A 23,913-nucleotide genomic window follows, 5' to 3' on the forward strand; every position below is an offset into this window, starting at 1 on the left:
AGGATCTGGAACTAGAAATACCATTTGACCCAGCAATCCCATTACTGGGTATATACCCAAAGGATTATAAAACATTCAACTATAAAGACACATGCACACGTATATTTATTGCAGCACTGTTCACAATAGCAAAGACTTGGAACCAACCCAAATGCCCAACAAAGATAGACTGGATAAAAAAAAATGTGGTACATATACACCATGGAATACTATGCAGCCATAAAAAGGATGAGTTCATGTCCTTTGCAGAGACATGGATGAAGTTGGAAACCATCATTCTCAGCAAACTGACACAAGAACAGAAAACCAAACACCACATATTCTCACTCATAAGTGGGTGTTGAACAATGAGAACACATGGATACGGGGAGGGGAACATCACACACTGTGGCCTGTTGGGGGGCAGGGGATTAGGTGAGGGATAGCAGGGGGTGGGGGGATTGGGGAGGGCTAACATTAGGAGAAATACCTAAGGCGGGTGGGGATGGGTGCAGCAAACCACCATGGCACGTGTATACCTATGTAACAAACCTGCACGATCTGTACATGTACGCCAGAACTTAAAGTATAATTAAAAAAAAATTGTAGTTCTCTGCTAGTTATGTTAAAAAAAAAACACAAAAACACCCAACCAAACAAAACTATGCAAATTAAGTCGTTTGTAGTGATATTTATGTGACGTCGGATTTCATTTTAAGGTTCTTTGAGAAAAAGTTTTTCCAAATTTGATTTACACGGTTGTGGGATGAAGGGTAAGCAATTGGAGGAAATGTGAGAATTGCCTGTATCAATACACATCCACACACCAAGGCTCGCAAAGACTTGTTGGTCCTGGAGAGTAAACGCGTTCGTCTGTAACCCAGCAGGCTCTGGCAGAGCCGAGGCGGGCGGGGATCTGGCTCAGGGGGCGGTGTCCTCGCCAAGCGCCAAGAAGCCCGGCGTCCCGCAGATCGCGGCGTCGCGGGGAGCTGGGCTTGGACCGTCAGCGGTTGCGCAGGAAGAGCCCAGCGGGGAGAGCACCATGAGGGCTGACTCGGGGCCTCGGCTGGAGGAGGGCCACCTGGTGAGCGGCGAGGGGCGCGTCGGCCTCGAGAGGTGGATGATCAGCCGCTACCCAGGCAGGGGGAATGGGAGGGCGGCGCCAATGAGCTGGGGATCACTAGCGGAGGGCCTTGTTCCTGGAGTGCGCGCATCCGCCCCTCCAGGAGTGGGACGGGGACCCAGGCGAGGCCGGGACCCGAACTCTCGGAGTCGGAGAGGGGCCTGCCATGAAGTTTCCGGGGACCTGAGCCCGCGTTGCCACAACAACGCTTCACTTCTCTGCGGCCCGGGGCCCGGCGGGTTCCAGGGCTTCCAGCTGGGCCTCTCCTAAACTCGGAGGAGAGGGCTGTAGCCGCCCAGAAGAGAGATCGCTGCTTGCCTGCGGAGTCCTTTAACCAAGGTCTTCTCTCACTCCCCGCTCCTCGCAAACAAATCACTGCGACTACTTAGGAAACCACGGAAAAACTGTGATTGGAGCGCTACGGCCGCCGGATCTCTGCTCCTGGGCACATTACCCCCGACTCCGAGGTCCCCTTTTCGGCAGGGTTAGTCTGGGACCGCCAGTCCACGTCCCAGCGCGCCTCTCACCCCGACGTCCCCACAGGGGGCTGAGCGCAGGGAATGAGTCCAGCGGCGCGGCCCGATGACGCATTGCGCCTGCGCGCGCGGCCGAGCCGCAACGGGTGGGGCGCCCTGCGCCTTCTGGCCGGCGGTAGCCGGGGCTGGCTAAACGCAGAATGGGGAAGAAGCCTGTGGTAAGCGAGCCTTAGCTAGTTTTAGCTGTTAGGATTTTTGTCTTCAGTTGAGTCGTCCTACTTTTGAGGATTAAAGATTGGGTTTCTGGGTGCGTGGAACGTCATTTTTGCGGGACTTTTGAAATCAGTGACGTGAACTGATTCTTTAGATCAATCGCGCGTTTGGTAGCATCTTTAGAACAATAGCACGTTCCCGTGACTGTGTTCTTTTCCAGATGTAATTTTGACTACCAGATGGTATTACGGCAGCTTGCCTCGTCCTAATCTTGCAGTATCTGCATTAACCTGCTCTAACAAATGGAATGCTAAATGAGACAAACTACAAGAGTGTCTGAAATTTAACTATTTTGAATAAATATCTTTTGCAAGCAGCATGAGATACTTGGAACATTAAATAGGCTTCTAGGCATTTCTGTTAGTATTTGATTCTGAAAACACTTCTCAACACTAATGCTCTCTGAACTTCACTTTTCTTATTCATGTAAATGAGCATTTAGAAGGGTTTCCCCCATCATTCTTTCTGCCCTAAAACTGTTTCTTCCCAGTATTTTCAAGTGGCCTTTTAAAAAATTGTGTTATAGTATATATTATTATATATATTTTTAACATTGTTTCTAATACTCAACCACTAGAATGTAAGTTCCATAAAAGCAGGATTCTCTCTGTTTTGTTCACTAGTGTATCCCAAATGCTTAGAAAAGAGCCTGGCGTGGAGATAAAAAGGAATGTAGGAAGGAAAGAATTTTATATGAAATTTAGAATGGCAGAACAAATTTTAAATTGCCCATGTTTTTCATCAGTACCTGTCAAGCATCACTGATGAACAGGATTATCAGGGGATTTGAAGATCCTATTTCTGATCCATTATATTTTTCTGTTATGTCTGAACAACAGACTTGAAAGAATAGCTTTGGCTGGGCACAGTGGCTCACTCCTATAATCCCAGCACTTGGGAGGCTGAGTTGGGCGGATTACCTGAGGTCAGGAGTTCACGACCAGCCTGGCCAACATGGTGAAACCTCATCACTACTAAAAATACAAAAATTAGCCAGGCATGGTGGCCGGTGCCTATAATCCCAGATACTTGGAGAGGAGAATTGCCTGAACCCAGGAGGCGGAGGTTGCAATGAGCCAAGATCGGGTCAGTGCCCTCCAGCCTGGGCAACAAAGCAGGAATTCATCTTAAAAATAAAAAAAAAAAAAAGAATAACTTTATGGTATTTGGGATACATGAAGTAAAGATTCTCTAGGCTTTTACTTACAAGCAAATTTCATTTTCTTTCCTCCCACAGCGTCCTCCACGAGCCCTTCCACCTGTGCCAAGGTAAAAATTATATATTAATTTCATCACTGAGCTTTAACAATGGAAAATGAAGACAGTGGAAAAATTGACTAGTACCATTGCAAAATTATAATGATTCAGGAAAATCTTCTGAAAATTTAGGGATTTTCTAAAATTTTAAAGGTGAAAAATCCTTGAATTATAAGACTAACAGTTATAATTGAATGTTATATTTAAAAGCCTGAATATCAACATGGTAAGATAATGGATCCATTCCCATTCTAACTGTTTTAGTGTTTTTTTTTTTTAACCTTAGAATATTACCTTATTTGAAGCTGAGTTTTTTTTAAAAATCAAAATTCTGATATTTTGTTTGTGAGAATAGTTTCCTCAGAGTTTAAGCTGATTTTAATCAGTGACAAGTAAGAGTTCTTAATCTGCTTAATCCACTTTATTAATAGACAGTAGGGAATATGTATATGTAAAAATATTGGCATTATTTTATTAGCAGTGTTATTAAACAGCTTATTAATTATAAACAATAAGCTAGTTTGTAAACTAGCTGATATTACGTGAAGCTAATTTTATTTTAAATTTGTAATAAGTCAGTTTTCATTGTGAATAATAACAGGTTTCCAATTGTTTCTTTTTTTTGTCTTTGTCCTGCTGATTAAATTTGTTTGGTGTTAACATGACGTGTTAGTCAAGGTGAGTTAGTTTAATGTCAATATGAAATTTTCCAAATATAGTATTTGGTGTTCAAAAATTAGTTTGATTCCTTGGTTTGTTTCTCTGAAAATTGAATCTGAATGGTGTAATTTATAATTCTACGATATCTTTTTGTCATAATAATCTCCCATGACTACTATGTAAAAATTAACATTGATATATAGCACTGGATGACCTTACCATTATAAAAGCACTTCATCCCTGAATGGGATCACCCAGCACGTAACTGTTGGCTAGTTTGTAGCTCTATAATAGGGACTACACCTTCCTTTGTCTCATTTTGTCAGGGTAGGCAAGGTTATATTATACTTAAACCTCCAAATCTCAGTGACTTAATATCATACAGGGTTATTTCTAATTAATACAAAGTCTGCTGTGGCAAAAATTGAGGACAATTGCCTTTCACTGCCTTTTTACTATTGATACAGAAATCTAGGCTACTTTTTTTTTTTTTTTTTTTTTTTTTTTTTTTTTGAGACAGAGTGAGACTCTGTCACCCAGCCTGGAGTGCAGTGGTGTGATCTCAGCTCATTGCAACCTCTGACTTCTGGTTTCAAGTGATTCTCCTGCCTCAGCCTCCCAAGTAGCTGAGATTACAGGCATGTGCTACCCCACCTGGCTACTTTTTGTATTTTTAGTAGAGACAGGGTTTTGCCATGTTGACCAGGCTTGCCTTGAACTCCTGAGCTCAAGTGATCTGCCTGTCATGGCCTCCCAAAGTGCTGGGATTACAGGCATGAGCCACTATGCCTGGCCTGCAATCTAGGCTTCTTCTGTGCTGTGGTCCCACCATCTTAACATGAGACTTCCTCAGTCACCACAGCAAGGGAAGAGAAAGCTGGAAGATTACTCACTGGCTCTTTCAATGTTTGGCTCTGAAATGACACAAATCACTTCTGCTCACAGCCTATGGGTCAGAACCAGTCATAGGCCACACCTATGTGCAAGGGGGCCGGGAAATGTAGGGTATCAGATGAATCTTTGTTGCACCCACTTTCTGTGTCAGTTTCTAACATCACTAACCTGCTGTGTGCTACTGGTACCACACTGTGGGCTCTGTCTGATTTTCTCAATTTCTTGCCTTCTTCCCCTAATCTATAAAAGTTTGCTGGGCCCAGGGAAGAGAGGGAAAATTTTTCCCTACTAAAAGTTCCCACTGTTCTCTGCATTGAATTTTAGGCAGCCTTTTCTGTTGACTTTTTTTCTGATTTATAGATGATATTCCACTTAGTCGTCCTAAGAAAAAGAAGCCCAGAACAAAAAACACACCAGGTAAGATGTTATTCTTTGTTGTGTGGGAGCACAAGTTTTCCCAGAACCTCAGGCATAGTAAACATCCCAGATCAGGGCGAGGTAAGGCCCCAGCAGCCCCGAATCACCACTTCATTGAGGATAGAATTAAGGCCAGTTTGAAGCAGTGGTATTCCTGATGGTAGTGAGGTGCAGGGCAGTGGGCAGCCCGAGTATCTGGACACAGACATGGATAAAAGGTGGTGCCATCTAAACTCTTATTTCCATGATATTCTTAGACTCTTTAAGGTCTTTTATTCCTAGACAACATATATGGTTTTAAGCTATGATTGATTCCAGACCCTTGAACAGGATACTGGATTTAGAAACAGAGTTCTTAAATCTTACTTCAGTCAGAATCTCTCTACATTAGAGCATGAGTCTGAAGGCATGGCCCCATCGTCATTTAAATATTAAAGCTTCAGTAATGAGCAGAACTCCTTTTTGTCCTAGTCATCTACTAATAATCCTGGATGTTGTGTCAGTCACTCTAAACTCAGCACATCTAGAATCCATCATTGGCTTTAAGAATAAATGTTTACATCTCATGATTTTATGTTAATGGAACCTGCCATTTTCCCAGCACTCAGGCTTGAAACCTCGGGGTTATCTTTCTTTTTTTTCTTTTTTTTGAGATGGAGTCTTGCTCTGTTACCCAGGCTGGAGTGCAATGGTGCAATCTCAGCTCACTGCAACCTCCCCTTCCTGGGTTCAAGCAATTCTCCTGCCTCAGCTTCCCGAGTAGCTGGGACAGGCATGTGCCACCACACCCAGCTAATTTTTTGTATTTTTAGTAGAGACAGGTTTCACCATGTTGGTCAGAGTGGTCTCGAACTTCTGACCTCATGATTCACCTGCCTCAGCCTCTCAAAGTGCTGGGATTATAGGCATAAACCACCATGCCTTGCCCCTCAAAGTTATCTGTAACTGATCCTTTAACTTCACTCTTTACTTGTGACCTCTCACATTCCTAAAAGATTTCTGTGTTTGCTGCTCCTTTTAAATAAATAAATAAATAACATAAAAGGAATCATACATACAGTCTTTGTTTCTTAATACACAGAGTCCTCTGTGTTCTTAAACAGTGACTTCATTGTATTACATGGTAAGATTATACCATAATCACTGCTCTTCTATTTATTTAGGTTATTTCATATTTTTAGGTTATTTAGATTATTTCAAAGTTTTCACTCCAAACATTGCAGTTCTACATAAAATAGTGGGTGGTAGGGAAGAGGTATTTTTGTAGGATGGATTGCTAGCAGTGGAATTGCTAGGTGAAGAATGTGTGCATTATTGACATGATAGACTCTGCTAAATTACCTTCAAGGAAGCTTCAGTTTTTATCTTGCTCCCTGTAGAGTCTCAGAGTGTCTCGTTGTCTAAATCCTTAACAATATTAGACAATATTAATTATTGAAAATTTTTTTGTTAATTTAGTGGGTAAAAAGTAACTTACTTTAGTTTGCATTTCTCTAAATACTAGTGAGGTTAAGCATCTTTTCATTTGTTTATTAATATACTTATATTTCTTTTTTTCCTTTTTTTTGAGAACGAATCTTGCTCTTTTGCCCAGGCTGGAGTGCAGTGGTGTGATCTCAGCTCACTGCAACCTCCACCCCCTGGGTTCAAGCAATTTTCCTGCCTTAGCCTCCTCAAGTAGGTGGCACTACAGGCACATGCCACCACACCTGGCTAATTTTTGTATTTTTAGTAGAAATGGGGTTTTGCCATGTTAGGCAGGCTGGTCTTAAACTTCTGACCTCAGGTAATCTGCCCGCCTTGGCCTGCCAAAGTGCTGGGATTACAGGCGTGAGCCACCACGCCCGGCACATTTCTGTTTCTTCTTTTGTGAAGAAAAGCAAGGAAGGTAATGCAGTCAGGTAAAATCCAAAACTGCCAAAATGTGCTGAAATTCTTTTAAAAGATTTCATGAGGGAAGAAGTTGAAATGAATGACCAAATGAAGAAATTTATAAATTACCTGTTAACTCCAATTATCCATGATGATTTTATCATTCTTAAATTTATTAATGAAGGACTTTACTGTAAGGGTTATTGCCGAGTTTAAAATGAGGAAACTGAGGCCAGTATAAGAAAATTAAATGCCAATTTATTCAGCTCCTGGGCGAGGTTCTATGGTTGGGAGAAAGGGGCCAGAGAAGTCTCGCTGACTTCCTGGGGCGGGGGTTTTTATTGCTAGGAGGAATGAGCAACAGCTGGGTGCACTGATTCGGTCCAGGGGAGCAGGATTGAGACGAGGCGGGCCGCTACTGGTTGGCGGGTTGTTGGGTGGGTTTTCCGCTGCAAGAGCCGACCAGGGTTGCATTAGCCAGAGCCTTCCAAGGGAGCCATGCGGCAGAGCTAGGTGCCGAGTGCAGAGCCTGGTGCTGGGTGCAGAGTCAGGTGCTGAGTGCAGAGGTGGGTATGCCTGGCTTTCCGGCGAGGCAACCAGCCTTACATTTACCATATAGAGGCTGATGAAAATTCTTAAGGCAACAGACAAGTAAGAGAATACTCTATGGTGTCAGTTTTTATTATGTTTTCCACCTTCTTGAAAATTCTAAATGTTCTGAAGCAATTTCTCCTCCTCCTGTCTTTTGCTCTTCTTTTTAGCTCCCTCTTTTTTCTTCCTCAGCCTTTCTTATTCCTTCATTTATTTCTTTTCCCAACTTAAAGCTCAAAGTTACAGGTGAGGAGGAAGTAAAGATTTGTGGGACAATTAGTTCTGAAAGAGACGGGGTTATTCCATAGGAAACATTCTAGTTACCTTTTCCTCCATCTTTTTAAGATTCAGTGATCTTTGCTCAAGTAATCTTGTTTTTTTATACTCTGTTTTTCTATAGCCAGTGCTTCTTTGGAAGGCCTTGCTCAGACTGCTGGTCGAAGGCCCTCTGAGGACAGTGAGCCATCAACTAAAGAACTCAAAGAGCACCCAGAGGCTCCTGTTCAAAGGAGACAGAAAAAGACAAAGCTACCTCTTGGTATGTGAAGAAACCAAGGTTAGGTTGTGATAGCAGTTGTCATTTTGGTGACATGATAAAAACCTCTCTGCTCTCATTTTTTCTCCCATCCATATCCCATAATTGGTTTCTTATTTTTGTGTTTAAAATATTTCTCACTAGAATAACTCCAGGGCTTAAGCCAAGAATACTTTATAGGTCTCTTTTGATCATATACATATAGATTATGAGAGGAGGGCTACAAATGCAGGACTAAAACAGAAAGTTCAGATCTCAATGCATAGAAAAATCTAGTAAATGATGAAATGCACATTTCAGATTAGTGGGGAAATGATAGATTCTGTACTAACAATAATATAATGAAACAACAGCTAACATTTGTTCAGTCTTTCTATGTCCCAGGCAGTTCACAAGGTAAATAAAATACTATACCATTTTTTGGCCTATCAGATTGGCAATGCTTTTTTCAAATTGTAAAATCCAATACTGATGGGAAATGGGTGCACTCATGTTTTGTTCATGGGCGCACAGATACAGCCTGTCTGAATTTCTAGGAATAGTAGTAAATTCATTAGCTACAGTAATTTAAGGATGTTAATTGCAACATTATTTATAAGAGTAGAAATTGGTAATGATGCAAATATTTAATGGTGTGATACCAGCTAAATAAATCATACTTTATCCATAAACAGAAACCAGATACCTAGTAAAAGGATCGTTGAAGAGTGACACAGATAATCATCAGTTATATATTATTAAATAAAAAAAACAAAGGTTATAAAATAGTAGGTATTGGAAGATCCCATTTTTGTAAAATATACTGTGTTAATTTCTTAGGGTTCCCATAACAAATTACCACAAACTGAGCAACTGAAAACAACAGTTTATTTTTTCACAGTACTTGAGGTTAGAAGTCCAAAATCAAGTTGTCTGTGGACTATGTTTCCTCTGAAGTCTCTAGAAAAGAATCCTTCCTTGTTTCTTCTAGATTCTTATGGTTGTTGACAGTCTTTGGCATTCTTTGACTTGTGGCAGCATTATGCCAATCTCTGCCTCCATCTTCACATTTTTCCTTGTGTGTCTGTTTTCACATTTCCCTTTTATGTCAGTCATTGAATTTAGGGCCCATTCTAATCTAGCATGACCTCATCTTAACTTGATTACACCTGCAAAGACCCTATTTCCAATTATGATTACATTCACAGGTATTACGAGTTAGGACTTGAACATATCTTTTTTTTGGAGCACAGTTCAACCCAGAACGTAAATATATATATACATATACATAGTAAAAAGAATGGAAGACTATAGCAGTGTTAAAGTGGTAGAATTTTTAGAAGAAGGAAATATGATTTTTAAAATTTTCTTCATTCATTTATATTTTGCTAAGTTTTTATATTTTGAGCATTATGACTTTTATAATAATTAGAAAAAGAACAAACGGTTAAAGTAAAACACAGGGAAAGAACAAAGATAGAGAGATTATGCTCTCCTATTAACATTGGCCCCTGTGAATAATTTATTGTAAATTAATTCTCCTGACTAATTACTTGTCCTCTTAGAAAACAGCATGTTTTGATTGGATGGAAGAATGATAGGAGTAAAAGGGCAGGAACTAGAAAAGTCAGGAGAATGGAACATAATTTTGGAAGGCAAGTCGAAGTGGGATACTGTCACTGAGGATCTGTGAGGAGAAGGAAAGGGTGGAAGATGGCAGGAGAAGGAAAAGAGGTAGAAATGATGCTCAGACTAGCTTTAACTACTCTGCAATTTATTTCTTTAGTGGCAGTAAATGTAGTTTAATTAAAACTGCCCTTTGAGTAATTTAGTTAGGATACAAGTTAAAAAATCAAGATGGATACCAATACTTAGTTTTATCATTTGTGAAAAGTGTCTTTACAGAAGTGACCTTTTGTAGAAAATGCAGGGCCCAACTAAGTTTTGGACCAAAAAGGACCTGTCATTGCCATTCCAAAGTACGCCAAGCCTGGCAGGTTCAGCTTTCTAAATTTCTGGATTTAAAAATGGTGTTTTCATTTTATTTTGTTCAGGATGACCATGGTAGGCTCTACTGCTTGCATTATATTTCCAGTCCAGGCTAGTAAAATGTTTTATTCCAATAGAATTGTAAGATCTTGAAGGTATTCCTGGGAGCTAGTATTTCCAGGTAGGAAGAGTAGCCAGTGTATTAGAAGAAGGCTTCACTGACTTGTTTAAACTTAATACCTACCCAGTGTGGAGGAAAGAGTTAATATAGCAGGCCTGAGACTGCTATCCTTGGAAAGGCCTACTTATAAGATTGGCCCTTAGCTGCCATCTGGGAACTTGGATGATATCCAGCTCCCTACACTGATAGGAAACTTTCCCTAAATTATAAGGTGGCTCACTGTGCGTTTGTGCACACAAAGTGATTTTTGATGAACATCTGCTTTCCTTCTGGGCATCTGGAATTTTGGTATGTGCTAGGCTTATGTGACTAGCCCCTAACCTTGGGTGCTGTCTCTTGTGAGCTTCCATTGCAGAACATGTGTCACATGTATTGTCACAGCTCATTGCCGGAGAGATTGGTGCATCCTGCTTGACTCCACTGATAGAGGACTCTTGGAAGCTTGTACTTGGTTTCCTCTGGACTTGGTTCATGTGCTTTTTCCTTTTTCTGATTCTGCTTTATATCTATTTTCTGTAGTAAAGCATAATTGTGAGTGTAATGATTTCTAAGTCCTGTGAGCCCTTCTAGAAAGTCAACGAATCTGAAGATAATCTTGGGGATCTTCCACACAGCCTGAGTGTTGGGTCACTTAATTTTCTTTTCCATATTGTTTGGCATTACAATTTCAATTTTCACATTGAGAGTTTAGATGTATAACATTTTTTAAAAATTAAAAATTTGTAAGATAGTGAAAATATTTTTGCCCAATTAAAATTCTTAAAGTTATTTTGCCTTATACAAGTCTTGTACATTACTTTTATTTTTTTGCTTTAGTTATTTGAAAACTTTATTTTGTTTTCAGAATTGGAGACTTCCTCCACCCAAAAAAAGGCATCTAGTTCATCTTTATTACGAAATGAAAATGGTATTGACGCAGAGCCAGCCGAGGAGGCAGTTATTCAAAAACCTCGGAGGAAGACAAAGTAAGAATTTATTTATCTTTCTAACTATTCTCCAGGATTACCCTGATGCTTTGTTTGGAGCTCCCAAACAGTAGCTTCTCATTAAGTCTTATTAAATACTTGTATTTGTGTACCTCTAGGATAAGTAGTATTACAAAATATCAGTTAAACCAATCTAATGATAAATTTGAGAAGAGTAAACCACTGAGAAAGTAAAAATATTAAGATTGTACTTAAATAAACTTAGGAACCATCTCTAAAAAAAAGGAACACAAATAGAATATATAATGTGTATAGAATATATAATAGAATATAATACATTAAGGATATTTTTAAAGATAATAAAATAGGCTATTGTGATTTATTTTTTCATGTTAACAGAATTCAAATTATGATTATTTCAGCAATAAGTAAAACTGTATTTTAGCATTAAGCTAAAATGAGTAGTATACTTTAAAGAAATAACACTGGAAGCTATATGTATAGCACTGTTGTTTGTATTTGAAAATGAACCTACAAATAGTGATCAATGTATGTGTTAGTCCGTTCTCATGCTGCTAATAAAGACATACCTGAGACTGGTGATTTACAAAGGAAATAGATTTAATTGACTCACAATTCAGCATGACTGAGAAGGCCTCAGGAAACTTAGAATCATGGCAGAAGGTGAAGCAAACACATCCTTCGTCACAGGGCAGCAGGAAGGAGAAGAATTAGAGCTGAGGGAAGGGGGAAGCCCCTTATAAAATCATCAGCTCTCCTGAGAACTCACTATCACCAGAACAGTATGAGGGAATCTGCCCTCATGATTCAGTTGTCTCCACCTGGTCCCACCTTGACTGGTGGGGATTATTACAATTCAAGATGAGATTTTGGGTGGGGACACAGCCAAACCATATCAGTGTCTATGTAGCATCATACAATTTTAAATTTAGAAAGAAGCTTACAGATCTAGTTCAGTCACTTCAATTTTCAAATGAGAAAACTGAAGCCCTCAGAAATGTAAGTCACTTGCTGCATATAACAGTTAATAACAGATTTATTTGAGTAAAACCAAATTTCTTAATTCCAAGTCCAGGGCTCTTTCCATTATATTTATAGTTAGTTCCTTATGTAAGTCTGTAAAAATTCAATAGTCATCCATTTTTCTTACATGCTTCCTTGTTACAGGAAAACCCAGCCAGCAGAATTACAGTATGCCAATGAGCTAGGAGTAGAAGATGAAGACATAATCACTGATGAGCCAACTACTCTGGAACAGCAGTCTGTATTCACTGCACCCACTGGCATTAGCCAGCCTGTAGGCAAAGTATTTGTGGAAAAAAGCCGTAAGTAGATGCCTTGTTTTAGAATATGAGCTCTTTAAAAATTGTACAAGGATATCCTTTATACTTCTGGAAATCTGAATTAAGGAATTAAGCAAAAATATGTACAACAATTTATACACAAAGCTGATCATCATGCTATGATTTGTGAGAGTGAAAAACTGGAAACAACCTAAATGTGAAATAGGAGAAGGATGATTTCAGTAAGTTGTGGTGTATCTATATAATAATATTCTTCATTAAACATAATGTTTAGGGCAAACTTTTCATTTTATGAAAAGATTCTGATAAAATATGAGCATATACACTTGTGCACGTGTGCATGTGCGCGCGCGCGTGCACGCGCGCGCACACACACACACACACAGTTTGATCTATGCATAGGACAAAAGACTTGAAGGAAATAGACTCGAATATTAATGCTGGTTATTTCTGGATTTATAGGGTTATGGGTAATGTAAAAAATCTTCCCCACCCTTGCCTGATTCTTCATTCTTTTTTGTGCTTTACTAGTTTTCTGCAATTGGTAGTAGTTGTGGTGGGCAGATAATGATATAAATTTTAAAACTGAAAATAAGAGAAAATACATGATGATAGTACCATATTAAATAAGAAATACAACATTATAGGTATAGATTCTTTTGCAAAATAGTTCTGACATTGTATAATATATACTGGCTACAAGATTGGGTTTGCAGTGTATTTTAGCTCAGGCTGCTATAACAAAATACCACCGACTGAGTGGTTTAAACCACATTTATTTCTCATCGTTCCTAAAGCTAGGAAGCCTAAGACAAGGTTCCAGCAGGTTGGGTTACTGGTGAAGGCCCCTTCCTGACTTGCCGATGGCTGCTACTGTGTCCTCATTTGGCAGAGAGAGCTCTGGTGTCTCTTCCTCTTCTTAAAAGGACATTAATTTCATCATGAGAGCCTCACCCTCATGACTTCCTCTAAATCTAATTACCTCCCAGTGACCTCACTTCCAAATACCAACTCATTACAGGGGGTTAGGGCTTCAACATATGAATTTTTGGGGGACACATTCAGTCTGTAACACAGTGTTTAATAAAAACCTACCCAAAGCATGATCATGACCATATACTACCATGGGTATGTTAAGGATATGCTGCCTAAATAACTCATCTGAGACAAAAAGGTTAGTCCTTAAAATTTATAGTTTAGATTTTGTGTACATTGTTTTAAAACTCTGACTTCTTAAGATCGCATCTAAGGGATCTTGCAGTTCTTGGTCAATAAGAAACCTATGGTCTAGAGAAGCTGACTTACCCAGTGTCTCACAGTTGGTTAGGGTGGAACTGGAACTTGAACTGCCGTTTTATGACTTCTGGTCATGTGGTTTTATTCATCTACCATGTGGCTATTTAATTTACTCCAGTTCTTTTTCAAGCAGTATCTCTCAATCCTCATTTTTATTCTTGCTTCACTTAGCATAGAAATTTCCCTACTAGAGTAACTGGCCATAAAAATCATCAGTGGCTCTACTGTCTGCCCAGAGGTTGTCTTTTCTTAGGGAAAATTGTCATACCCCTGTCTTTCATCCTCCTAAACACCTGAGAACCTGGTTTGGTGAGGATAATTGAAATGGAACCTTTCCTGCGTCCTGAGGTCTATTTGTGGACTGCTAGATATACAAGAAGGAGCCTTTGAATCAACAGTAAAAAGGCTGAAGCCCTGCTCACACAATATTGCAGTGCTGATTCTTGAACTGATGTTCTTCACAGGAATGTTCTAAAGAGAAATGTATGAAGCAGCCCATTTATTTTTTTATTTTTATTATACTTTTAAGTTCTGGGATACATGTGCAGAACATGCAGGTTTGTTACATAGATATATGTGTGCCATGGTGGTTTGCTGCATCCATCAACTCGTCATCTACATTAGGTATTTCTCCTAATGCTATCCCTCCCCTAACCCCCTCCCTCAACAGGTCCCGGTGTGTGATGTATCCTCCCTGTGTCTGTCTATTCTCATTGTTCAACTCCCACTTATGAGTGAGAACATGCAGTGTTTGGTTTTCTGTTCCTGTATTAGTTTGCTGAGAATGATGGTTTCCAGCTTCAGCCATGTCCCTGCAAAGGATGTGAATTTGTCCTTTTTTATGGCTGTATAGAGTTCCATAGTATACATGTACCACATTTCCTTTATCCAGTCTACCATTGATGGGCATTTGGGTTGGTTCCAAGTCTTTGCTATTGTGAACAGTGCTGCAATAAACATATGTGTGCATATGTCTTTATAACAGAATGATTTATAACCCTTTGGGTATATACCCAGTAAGGAGGTTGTTGGGTCAAATGGTATTTCTGGTTCTAGATGCTTGAGGAATCACCACACTGTCTTCCACAATGGTTGAACTAATTTATACTCCCACCAACAGTGTGAAAGCATTCCTATTTTTTCACATCCTCTCCAGCATCTGTTGTTTCCTGACTTTTTAATATTCGCCATTCTAACTGGTATGAGATAGTATCTCAATGTGGTTTTGATTTGCATTTCTCTAATGACCAGTGATGATGAGCTTTTTTTCATATGTTTGTTGGCCGCATGAATGTCTTCTTTTGAGAAGTATCTGTTCATATCCTTTGCCCACTTTTTGATTGGGTTTTTTTCTTGTAAATTTGTTTAAGTTCTTTGTAGATTCTGGATATTAGCCCTTTGTCAGATGGATAGATTGCAAAAATTTTCCTCCATTCTATAAGTTGCCTTTTCACTCTGATGATAGTTCTTTTGCTGTGCAGAAGCTCTTTAGTTTAAATAGATCCCATTTGTCAATTTTGGCTTTTATTGCCATTGCTTTTGGGTTTTAGTCATGAAGTATTTGCCCACGCCTATGTCCTGAATGGTATTGCCTAGGTTTTCTTCTAGGGTTTTCATGATTTTAGGTCGTACGTTTAAGTATTTAATCCCTCTTGAGTTACTTTTTGTATAAGATGTAAGGAAAGGATCCAGTTTCAGTTTTCTGCATATGGCTAGCCAGTTTAACCAACACCATTTATTAGATAGGGAATCCTTTCCCCATTGCTTGTTTTTGTCAGATTTATCAAAGATCAGATGGTTGTAGATGTGTGGCATTATTTCTGAGGCCTCTGCCCTGTTCCATTGGTCCGTATATCTGTTTTGGTACCAGTACCATGCTATTTTGGTTATTGTAGCCTTGTATATAGTTTGAAGTCAGGTAGCATGATGCCTGCAGCTTTATTCTTTTTGCTCAGGATTGTCTTGGCTATACAGACTCTTTTTTGGTTCCACATGAAGCTTAAGGTTTTTTTTTTTTTTCCAATTCTGTGAAGAAAGTCAATGGTAGCTTGATGGGGATAGCATTTAATCTATAAATTACTTTGGGCAGTATGGCCATTTTCACGATATTGATTCTTCCTATCCATGAGCATGGAATGTTTTTCCATTTGTTTGTGCCCTCTCTTATTTCCTTGAGCAGTGGTTTGTAGTTCTCCTTGAAGAGGTCCTTCACATCCCTTGTAAGTTGTATTCCTAGGTATTTTGTTCTTTGTAGTAATTGTGAATGGGAGTTCACTCATGATTTGGCTGTTTGTCTACTATTGGTGTGTAGGAATGCTTGTGATTTTTGCACATTGATTTTGTATTGTGAGACTGCTGAAATTGCTTATTAGCCTGAGGAGATTTTGGGCTGAGACGATGGGGTTTTCTAAATATACAATCATGTCATCTGCAAACAGAGATAATTTGACTTCCTCTCTTCCTATTTGAATACCCTTTATTTCTTTATCTTGCCTGATTGCCCTGGCCAGAACTTCAAATACTATGTTGAATAGAAGTGGTGAGAAAGGGCATCCTTTTCTTGTGCCAGTTTTCAAAGGGAATGCTTCCAGTTTTTGCCCATTGAGTATGATATTGGCTGTGGGTTTGGCATAAATAGTTACTATTTTTAGATATACTCCATCAATACCTAGTTTATTGAGAGTTTTTAGCATGAAGCGGTGTTGAATTTTATCGAAGGCCTTTTCTGCGTCTATTGAGATAATCGTGGTTTTTGTCATTGTTTCTGTTTATGTGGTAGATTACGTTTATTAATTTGTGTATGTTGAATCAGTCTTGCATCCCAAGGATGAAGCTGACTTGATCATGGTGGATAAGCTTTTCGATGTGCTGCTAGATTCGGTTTGCCAGTATTTTATTGAGGATCTTTGCATCAATGTTCATCAGGGATATTGACCTGAAATTTTCTTTTTTTGTTATGTCTCTGCCAGGTTTTGGTATCAGGATGAGGCTGGCCTCATAAAATAAGTTAGGGAGGAGTTCCTCTTTTTCTATTTTGGAATAGTTTCAGAAGGAATGGTACCAGCTCCTCTTTGTACCTCTGGTAGAATTTGGCTGTGAATTCATCTGGTCCCGGGCTTTTTTTGGTTGATAGGCTATTAGTTACTGCCTCAGTTTCAGAACTTGTTATTGGTCTATTCAGCGATTCGACTTCTTTCTGGTTTAGTCTTGGGAGGATGTATGTGTCCAAGAATTTATCCATTTATTCTAGATTTTCTGGTGTATTTGCATGGAGGTGTTTATAGTATTCTCTGATGGTAGTTTGTATTTCTGTAAGATCAGTGGTGATAGCCCCTTATAATTTTTTATTGTGTCCTCTTTTCTTCTTTATTAATCTGGCTGGTAGTGTATCTATTTTGTTAATCTTTTCAAAAAACCAGCTCCTAGATTCACTGATTTTTTTGAAGGGTTGTTCATGTCACTGTCTCCTTCAGTTCTGCTCTTAGTTATTTCTTGTCTTCTGCTAGTTTTTGAATATGTTTGTTCTTGCCTCTCTAGTGCTTTTAATTGTGTTATTAGGGTGTCAATTTTAGATCTTTCCTGCTTTCCCCTGTGGGCATTTAGTGCTATACATTTCCCTCTAAACACTGCTTTAGCTAAAAAAAGATTCTGGTACACTGTGTCTTTATTGTCATTGGTTTCAAAGAACTTACTTATTTCTTCCTTAATTTCATCATTTACCTAGTAGTCATTCAGAAGCAGGTTGTTCAGTTTCCATGTAGTTGTGTGGGTTTGAGTGAGTTTCTTAATCCTGAGTTCTAATTTGATTGCACTGTGGTCTGAGAGACTGTTCATTATGATTTCTGTTCTTTTGCATTTGCTGAGGAGTGTTTTACTTCCAATTATGGGGTCGATTTTAGAATAAATACAGTGTGGCGAAGCAGCCCATTTCTTTTCTGTCATCCCAGAAAGTCATGCTACACGTCCTGACATCTTTTCCTAAGAAAGTTAGATTTCAAATATTGACTTACCTTGATAGAATAGACATATGAACTTTAAAACTTCTAAAGCCTCTAAATTAGAATTTTGTAGACTAGGTCATGTTAAAGGTTTCTAGACTTTATTCTGAGTTAAAAGTTTATTATTATATTTTTCTGAAGTAGTTATTTAATATTCATTTTGGATTGAGAAGAAAATATATTGACATTGCTTATTTTTCTTCGAGAAGAAAAAATATTATGTTTGACGAACCCAAAGAAAAGATCCTTCTGAAATAGGTACTGAGTCAAGGTGAATTTTTAGATAGAACAGCAATATTTTGGTCTCAGTTTGTGGCTTCCTGAGTGTGGAATTAAAAAAGAGGTTACCAGGGTTCTCTCTCACTAGTTGTTAGTAATTAAATTATGTGTTCTTAGGGAGATTCCAGGCTGCTGATCGTTCAGAGTTGATAAAGACCACAGAAACCATAGATGTGTCAATGGACATGAAGCCTTCCTGGACCACCAGAGATGTGGCACTTACAGTGCACCGGGCTTTCAGGTGGCTGCTTTTGCTTTTGTTGGACTTTTTTTTTTTTTTTTTTTTTTAAAAAAAACAAATGTTAACTGAGTTCCATAATTAAAGAAAAAATAAAAATCTCTTGGTTGTTCAATATTGTTAAAGAAATGACAACTTAAAATGGTAGGTAGGTATATTTTTTAAACATCCTTTTGGAATAGAATCATCTACCTATCAGTGTAAATAAAAAGGAAAAGCTTGCCACGAAATGTTGAGTGTTACTCTTGCATATGAAGATATTTTAAACATGTTTTAGCTTTTTACTTTTGTAATTCATATATAATAATTAAACCCTTTTCCATTCAGGATGATTGGTCTCTTTTCTCATGGATTCTTGGCTGGCTGTGCTGTGTGGAATATTGTTGTGATATATATTTTAGCAGGAGATCAGCTATCCAACCTCGCAAACCTTCTGCAACAATACAAGACCCTAGTGTATCCATTCCAGAGTCTTCTCTACTTGCTTTTGACTCTGAGTACAATTTCAGCTTTTGACAGGTAATGCCAGTGACTCCAGATCTATCTAACTTCTTCAGGAGGAAATGCTGAGCTAAATGTGTCGCTGCCCATGACAGTCTTCAAAATAGAATAATAGAGTATCAATATTACTTCAAAAAGTTTTTAGGCTAGTCTACTTCCGTTCTTTTTTGAGGGGATGAGACTTTGTAAACAAAATATTCCCAAAAGACTTCACCCATTCCAGCATCAATTCATAAGTCCAAAATTTCTTTCAAATATAATCAACTCAGAAGTTCCTAAATATTGTCTACATCAGATGTAGGTGAGACTCAGGGCATTTGTATTTGTTTCCTAGCACTGCTGTAGCAAAGTACCACACACTGGCTGGCTGAAAAACAACACATTTAGTTTCTCTCAGGTCTGGAGATGAGCAGTCTGCAATCAGGATGTGGCCAGGGTTGATTCCTTTTTTGAGGGCTCTGAGGGAGAGTCTGGTTCATACCCTTCCCCTCACTTCCAGTGGCTGTTGACAATCCTTGGCATTCCTTGGCTGTAAATGCGTCATTCCAATGTTTTCCTCTATTGTCACACAGCGCTTTCCGCCTGTGTATCTTTATATCTGTGTCTCTTCTAATAAGGACACCAGTCATACTGGATTAGGGTTCATCCTAATGACCTTAACTTTATTACGTCTGCAAAGACCCTGTTTACAAATAAGGTCACATTTGTAAGTATTCTGGGTGAGGAGTTCAACATATCTTTTTGGGAACACAATTTAACCCATTTTTTAAAAAACCCACCTAACTATAGCCTAATGATATGGGTAATAGGAAGTGGTAGAAACTAATGAAATTTTATAGATCAAGTTTTTCTTTAATATGTCTTAACCTCAAAGGAATGTTGCCCAAAGTAGTCTGGTTAGATGTGTTTATGTGGCCTTTGTAAAGAAGATAATCTTTTCATGTGTGTTAAGTATAAACTGTAGCTACTTAAAACCTAGTAATAGTATATGTGGTAGCATTAGAATAGAGAAGGAAAAAACTATAGTCAAGAAAGTAATGTTTTGTTAAGAAGTTTATAACTGCACTGTGACAGGAAGCTCTTATATTTTTTAGGATTGACTTTGCTAAAATATCAATTGCAATCCGAAACTTTTTGGCCCTGGATCCTACAGCTTTAGCATCTTTCTGTAAGTAAACAGTTTAACTTGATAACTGTGTAATACTTGCGTTATACCATAATTTTGAACCAGGAAAAATATAATTTTTTAAAAAAGTTGTATTACTGCTTCTTATAAATATTGCCTAGAGATGTTCAGTGAATTTGTAATTAGAAACAGAATAGGCATAATATTGATAGAATTATTTTTCAAGAGGTTCATCTAAATAATTTTGAAAAGCTTCATTTGTTGTACTATATTACTTTTTAACTTGTATTTTCTACTTGACATTAAACATATGCAGCTGATATGGCCTTTTAATAACAAACACTATTTTATATGTTTCTGATCATTTGGAATGCATTGTGTTCTAAGTTTTGAGAATATTAATAAAACTAGTTTTAGGATCTTGAGACAGTCATTTAACTTTTAAAAAGATCTTCTAGGTTCTTGTCACTTCTAGTGATGAAATAGTGAAGATCTGAAGAGATCCTTCTGCACCTATTGTTCTCAGAAATTTATATAAGAATATCTTTTTTTTTTTACAGTTTGAGTGGGTTGGCATATATATTTGCTCCTTTCTTTTGTTAAAGACAGAACCACTTAAGATGAGAGATTTATGTTTTGGAATTTCAGTACTGTTTTTATAAGAGGTGGTATTCTGGAGCGCTCAATTAATATTGTTATTTACATTGGAAACATTTATGGTGCCATAGGTTGAAATATATTTATTGAAATATATTTATTTGGTCAAATAAATTTCTTTTATATCATCAGTCACCTAAGTACAGATTATTTTTAATATTCATCTATAAATTCAAAATAAACCAGGTTGTTAAAAATTATTAGTAATTTCATTTGTCTTTTTCTCAGTATATTTTACTGCTCTAATACTATCTCTGAGTCAGCAAATGACAAGTGACAGAATCCACCTTTACACACCGTCTTCCGTTAATGGTAGCCTCTGGTAAGAATTCACAATGACATTAGCAATTGTTAATGGCAATAACAGCAACTTTTCTTATCCTTTCATTCTTTTCTATCTATAAATAATGAAGGCTCTGTTTTTGTTTCCAAACCTAAGGCAAGAAAATACTTATTCCTTCAGTTAATGGGTAACTATTGTTATATTTACCTGCATTTTTAATGAAATGTCTTCTTTTTAAAAATCTGTTTTAGATCTTCAAATTATAGTTTTTGTTTGTTTGTTTGTTGAGACAGAGTCTCGCTCTGTTGCCCAGGCTGGAGTGCAATGGTGCGATCTTGGTTCACTGCAATCTCCACCTCCTGGGTTCCAGCAATTCTGCAGCCATAGCCTCCCAAGTAGCTGGGATTACAGGCACCCGCCATCATGCTGGCTAATTTTTGTATTTTTGTAGAAACTGGGTTTCACCATGTTGGCCAGGCTGGTCTTGAACTTCTGACCTCAGGTGATCTGCCCACCTCGGCCTCCCAAAGTGTTGGGATTATAAGCGTGAACCACTGTGCCCGACCAAGTTATAGTTTTAAAATAAGTCATCACATGATGAATGGAAGGAGCCCTGCATCCTTACCCACTATCAGGGAGTTTCATATCCCAGAACAGTGGTGGGAGTAAGTAGCTGGGATAGATTCAGAAAACTAAGCAATGCTAGAAAGAGCACAATAGGGAGAGCCAACATCTGCAGATTAGTGTCCAGCCATGAAGCTGACATGATGGCTGAGATTCTAGTTCATAAAACTCAGAGGAGCAATATTCCCCTTCTCCAAAATGCTGCATGTAGCAGCATTTTGAGAGAGTGGCTTGGGACATTGGGTGAAGAGAAAGCAAAGATACTTTATTGATGAGTAATGTCATGGTAGTTGGAAGGGAAACTTACGGAAAATTTTCTTGGGAATACTAACTTTACATTTATATTAATGTATAGAACAGATCTGTTTAGAGTTTAAATAACCTTTGAACCCTTGTTCTCATTATATATATGGTATATTTTATAGGAAAATTATATTTTCTTTCATGCTTTACTTGTTATTTCTCTAGGAGAGGACTGCTGTTTTTTCTTAAAGTTCATAAAGTAGATATATTTGTATATATGAACCAAACTGAAGGCACTTCTAATGAGTATTTCTACATTTTTAGGGAAGCAGGAATTGAGGAACAGATTCTCCAGCCATGGATTGTGGTGAATCTCGTGGTGGCTCTTCTGGTTGGATTATCTTGGCTATTTTTGTCTTGTAGGCCAGGCATGGATCTTAGTGAAGGTATTAAAGAAAAAAACAGTATAAGAATATCCTGAAATCTCCTATAATGATTTTATAAACCTTCTTTCAATGGGTATAGCTTATAATATTCCAATAACAAAGACACATTTAAATTAAAATGATGCAAGCAGAGAGAAAATAAAGTGGTGTAACAGAATGTCAAGAGAAGCAAGGAGGAGTGTCTAAGAGGGCTGGAGTCTGGAGCTGCTTAATGAGGGGCTGCTGTGGTCCTTATGCATATTCAGGAGGTATTTCTTCTCTTGGAACCATTCAAGTAATTTAGAGAAAGTCTTTGCTCTTCACTTCTCTTAGTCTTCTACTGATGAAAGTATCTCTTAATTTGAAATAAATCATGCTTCATGTACATAGCCTCTCTGTCAGACTACAGACACATACTCAAATTATACTTACCTCCTCTATTTGGTACAAATTCTTAACCCTTCATTGTCTGACAGTGTTTAGTACTCAGTTTCAACATGCTCAGTGTGCAGTGATTCACTCATCTCTAGTCCTCAGACTTTGTGGAACACCTGAAGAAGAATCATCATATTAGCAGGCTGCTAACCTTTTATGCTGCTTGAGGAACTGTTAGGTATTTGTATTGTAAATTTTATTTCCTTGGCCACTGTTCAACAGCTTCACCCTTGAACATCTTTTATGGATATTTTCTGGACCTTGGTTATTATTTTAATTTTGATTTGATAAACAATTTACAATCTATCTGCCTCAGAAGCCTTAGCATGGAGAATTTTGCCAACATCTATGCTAAGTAATAGTTTAAATGTAGAAAATGTCAGCTAATAACATTCTATATTGTGGTGGGCATCAAAACTGCATTTGGGTTGTACAGTCTAAATCACAAAGTGTGTATTACTTAGTAAATATTTCCAGAATTCTGTTCTTTTAAGGCCATGTTAATCATACAACATGTGAATTTAAAAAGTAATTATAAAATAAGATGATAATACCTGGCTTATTGAGTTGTTTTGATGATGAAATGGGATGACCCATTTAAAATATACTGGCATACATCTCTTGTTAGTTTCAAGTCCTTCCTCTGTATCTTTCCCCTATGTTTTATTTAGATGATCCAATCGCAGTAGAATTAGACCTTTTAGCTATTTAGTGATCTTTCATTCTTGAAGTGACTTAAATTTCCAGGTAGGATTTTGTGTATTGTCTCTAATAATGTTTTACTTTTAAGGGGTTTATAATAAATTTAAAATTTGAATATTTTAAAATGTAAAACATATACATTTGTTACCAGCTTATTTTTTAAATCAGATTTCACTGTCAAGAAATGTTCAGGGCTTTCTATTACTATATATTATGTCAATATTTTAAGAGACTATTTATAAATAAGCTACATAACTCTGTTGGAGGCACTGGGAAACAATTTTAAGTATGATCTGATCATTTTCTTCTCCAGAGTTAATGTTCTCCTCGGAGGTGGAAGAATATTCTGATAAAGATAAGGAAATCAAAGCCTCTTCATAATACCAGCTCACCTTTGGAGGAATAATGACCCAGTATTTGTCCCATTTTTGTTTTAAAATGTATTTTTATAAGATGTGTACATGTGTATTTGTAATAGATATTTAAATTAACACTGAAACATTTCTCAATATTATGAAAAATGTTAAAATTGTATTTGCTATTTATGTCCAAATATTAATTTGTACAGCATTATCATCTTACTTACAAAGGGAATAATGAGGCCGGGCGCAGTGGCTCACGCCTATAAT

General features: G+C 37.9%; 1 protein-coding gene across 2 annotated transcripts; it reads left to right on the plus strand.

The window, feature by feature from the left end:
* Positions 1 to 907: 907 nt before the first annotated feature.
* Positions 908 to 23,816, plus strand: TMEM237 (transmembrane protein 237). 2 transcript variants are annotated; one of them, XM_032278654.1, is made up of 13 exons: positions 908 to 1,063; positions 3,089 to 3,120; positions 3,782 to 3,786; positions 5,023 to 5,079; positions 7,943 to 8,080; positions 11,071 to 11,191; positions 12,341 to 12,498; positions 18,168 to 18,291; positions 18,616 to 18,807; positions 19,884 to 19,957; positions 20,801 to 20,894; positions 22,047 to 22,168; positions 23,598 to 23,816. In XM_032278654.1, exons 1-13 carry the CDS (start codon positions 1,022 to 1,024, stop codon positions 23,663 to 23,665), a joined length of 1,227 nt encoding a protein of 408 aa, XP_032134545.1. In that variant the 5' UTR covers positions 908 to 1,021; the 3' UTR covers positions 23,666 to 23,816. The 2 variants fall into 2 exon arrangements, with proteins under 2 accessions (XP_032134545.1, XP_032134546.1); XM_032278655.1 differs by lacking the exon at positions 908 to 1,063 and adding an exon at positions 1,704 to 1,796.
* Positions 23,817 to 23,913: the final 97 nt, after the last annotated feature.

The sequence above is a fragment of the Sapajus apella genome, unplaced genomic scaffold, assembly GCF_009761245.1.
Source record: "Sapajus apella isolate SASKATOON/1434 unplaced genomic scaffold, GSC_monkey_1.0 scaffold10, whole genome shotgun sequence".
Classification (NCBI taxonomy): Eukaryota; Metazoa; Chordata; class Mammalia; order Primates; family Cebidae; genus Sapajus; species Sapajus apella.

Excerpts from the sequence above, each read along its gene's own strand:
- TMEM237 (XM_032278654.1), top strand. The coding sequence starts at position 1,022 with ATGAGGGCTGACTCGGGGCCTCGGCTGGAGGAGGGCCACCTG. Across the intron at positions 8,081-11,070 it reads AAAGACAAAGCTACCTCTTG|AATTGGAGACTTCCTCCACC; the intron begins GTATGTGAAGAA and ends TTTTGTTTTCAG. Across the intron at positions 12,499-18,167 it reads AGTATTTGTGGAAAAAAGCC|GGAGATTCCAGGCTGCTGAT; the intron begins GTAAGTAGATGC and ends ATGTGTTCTTAG.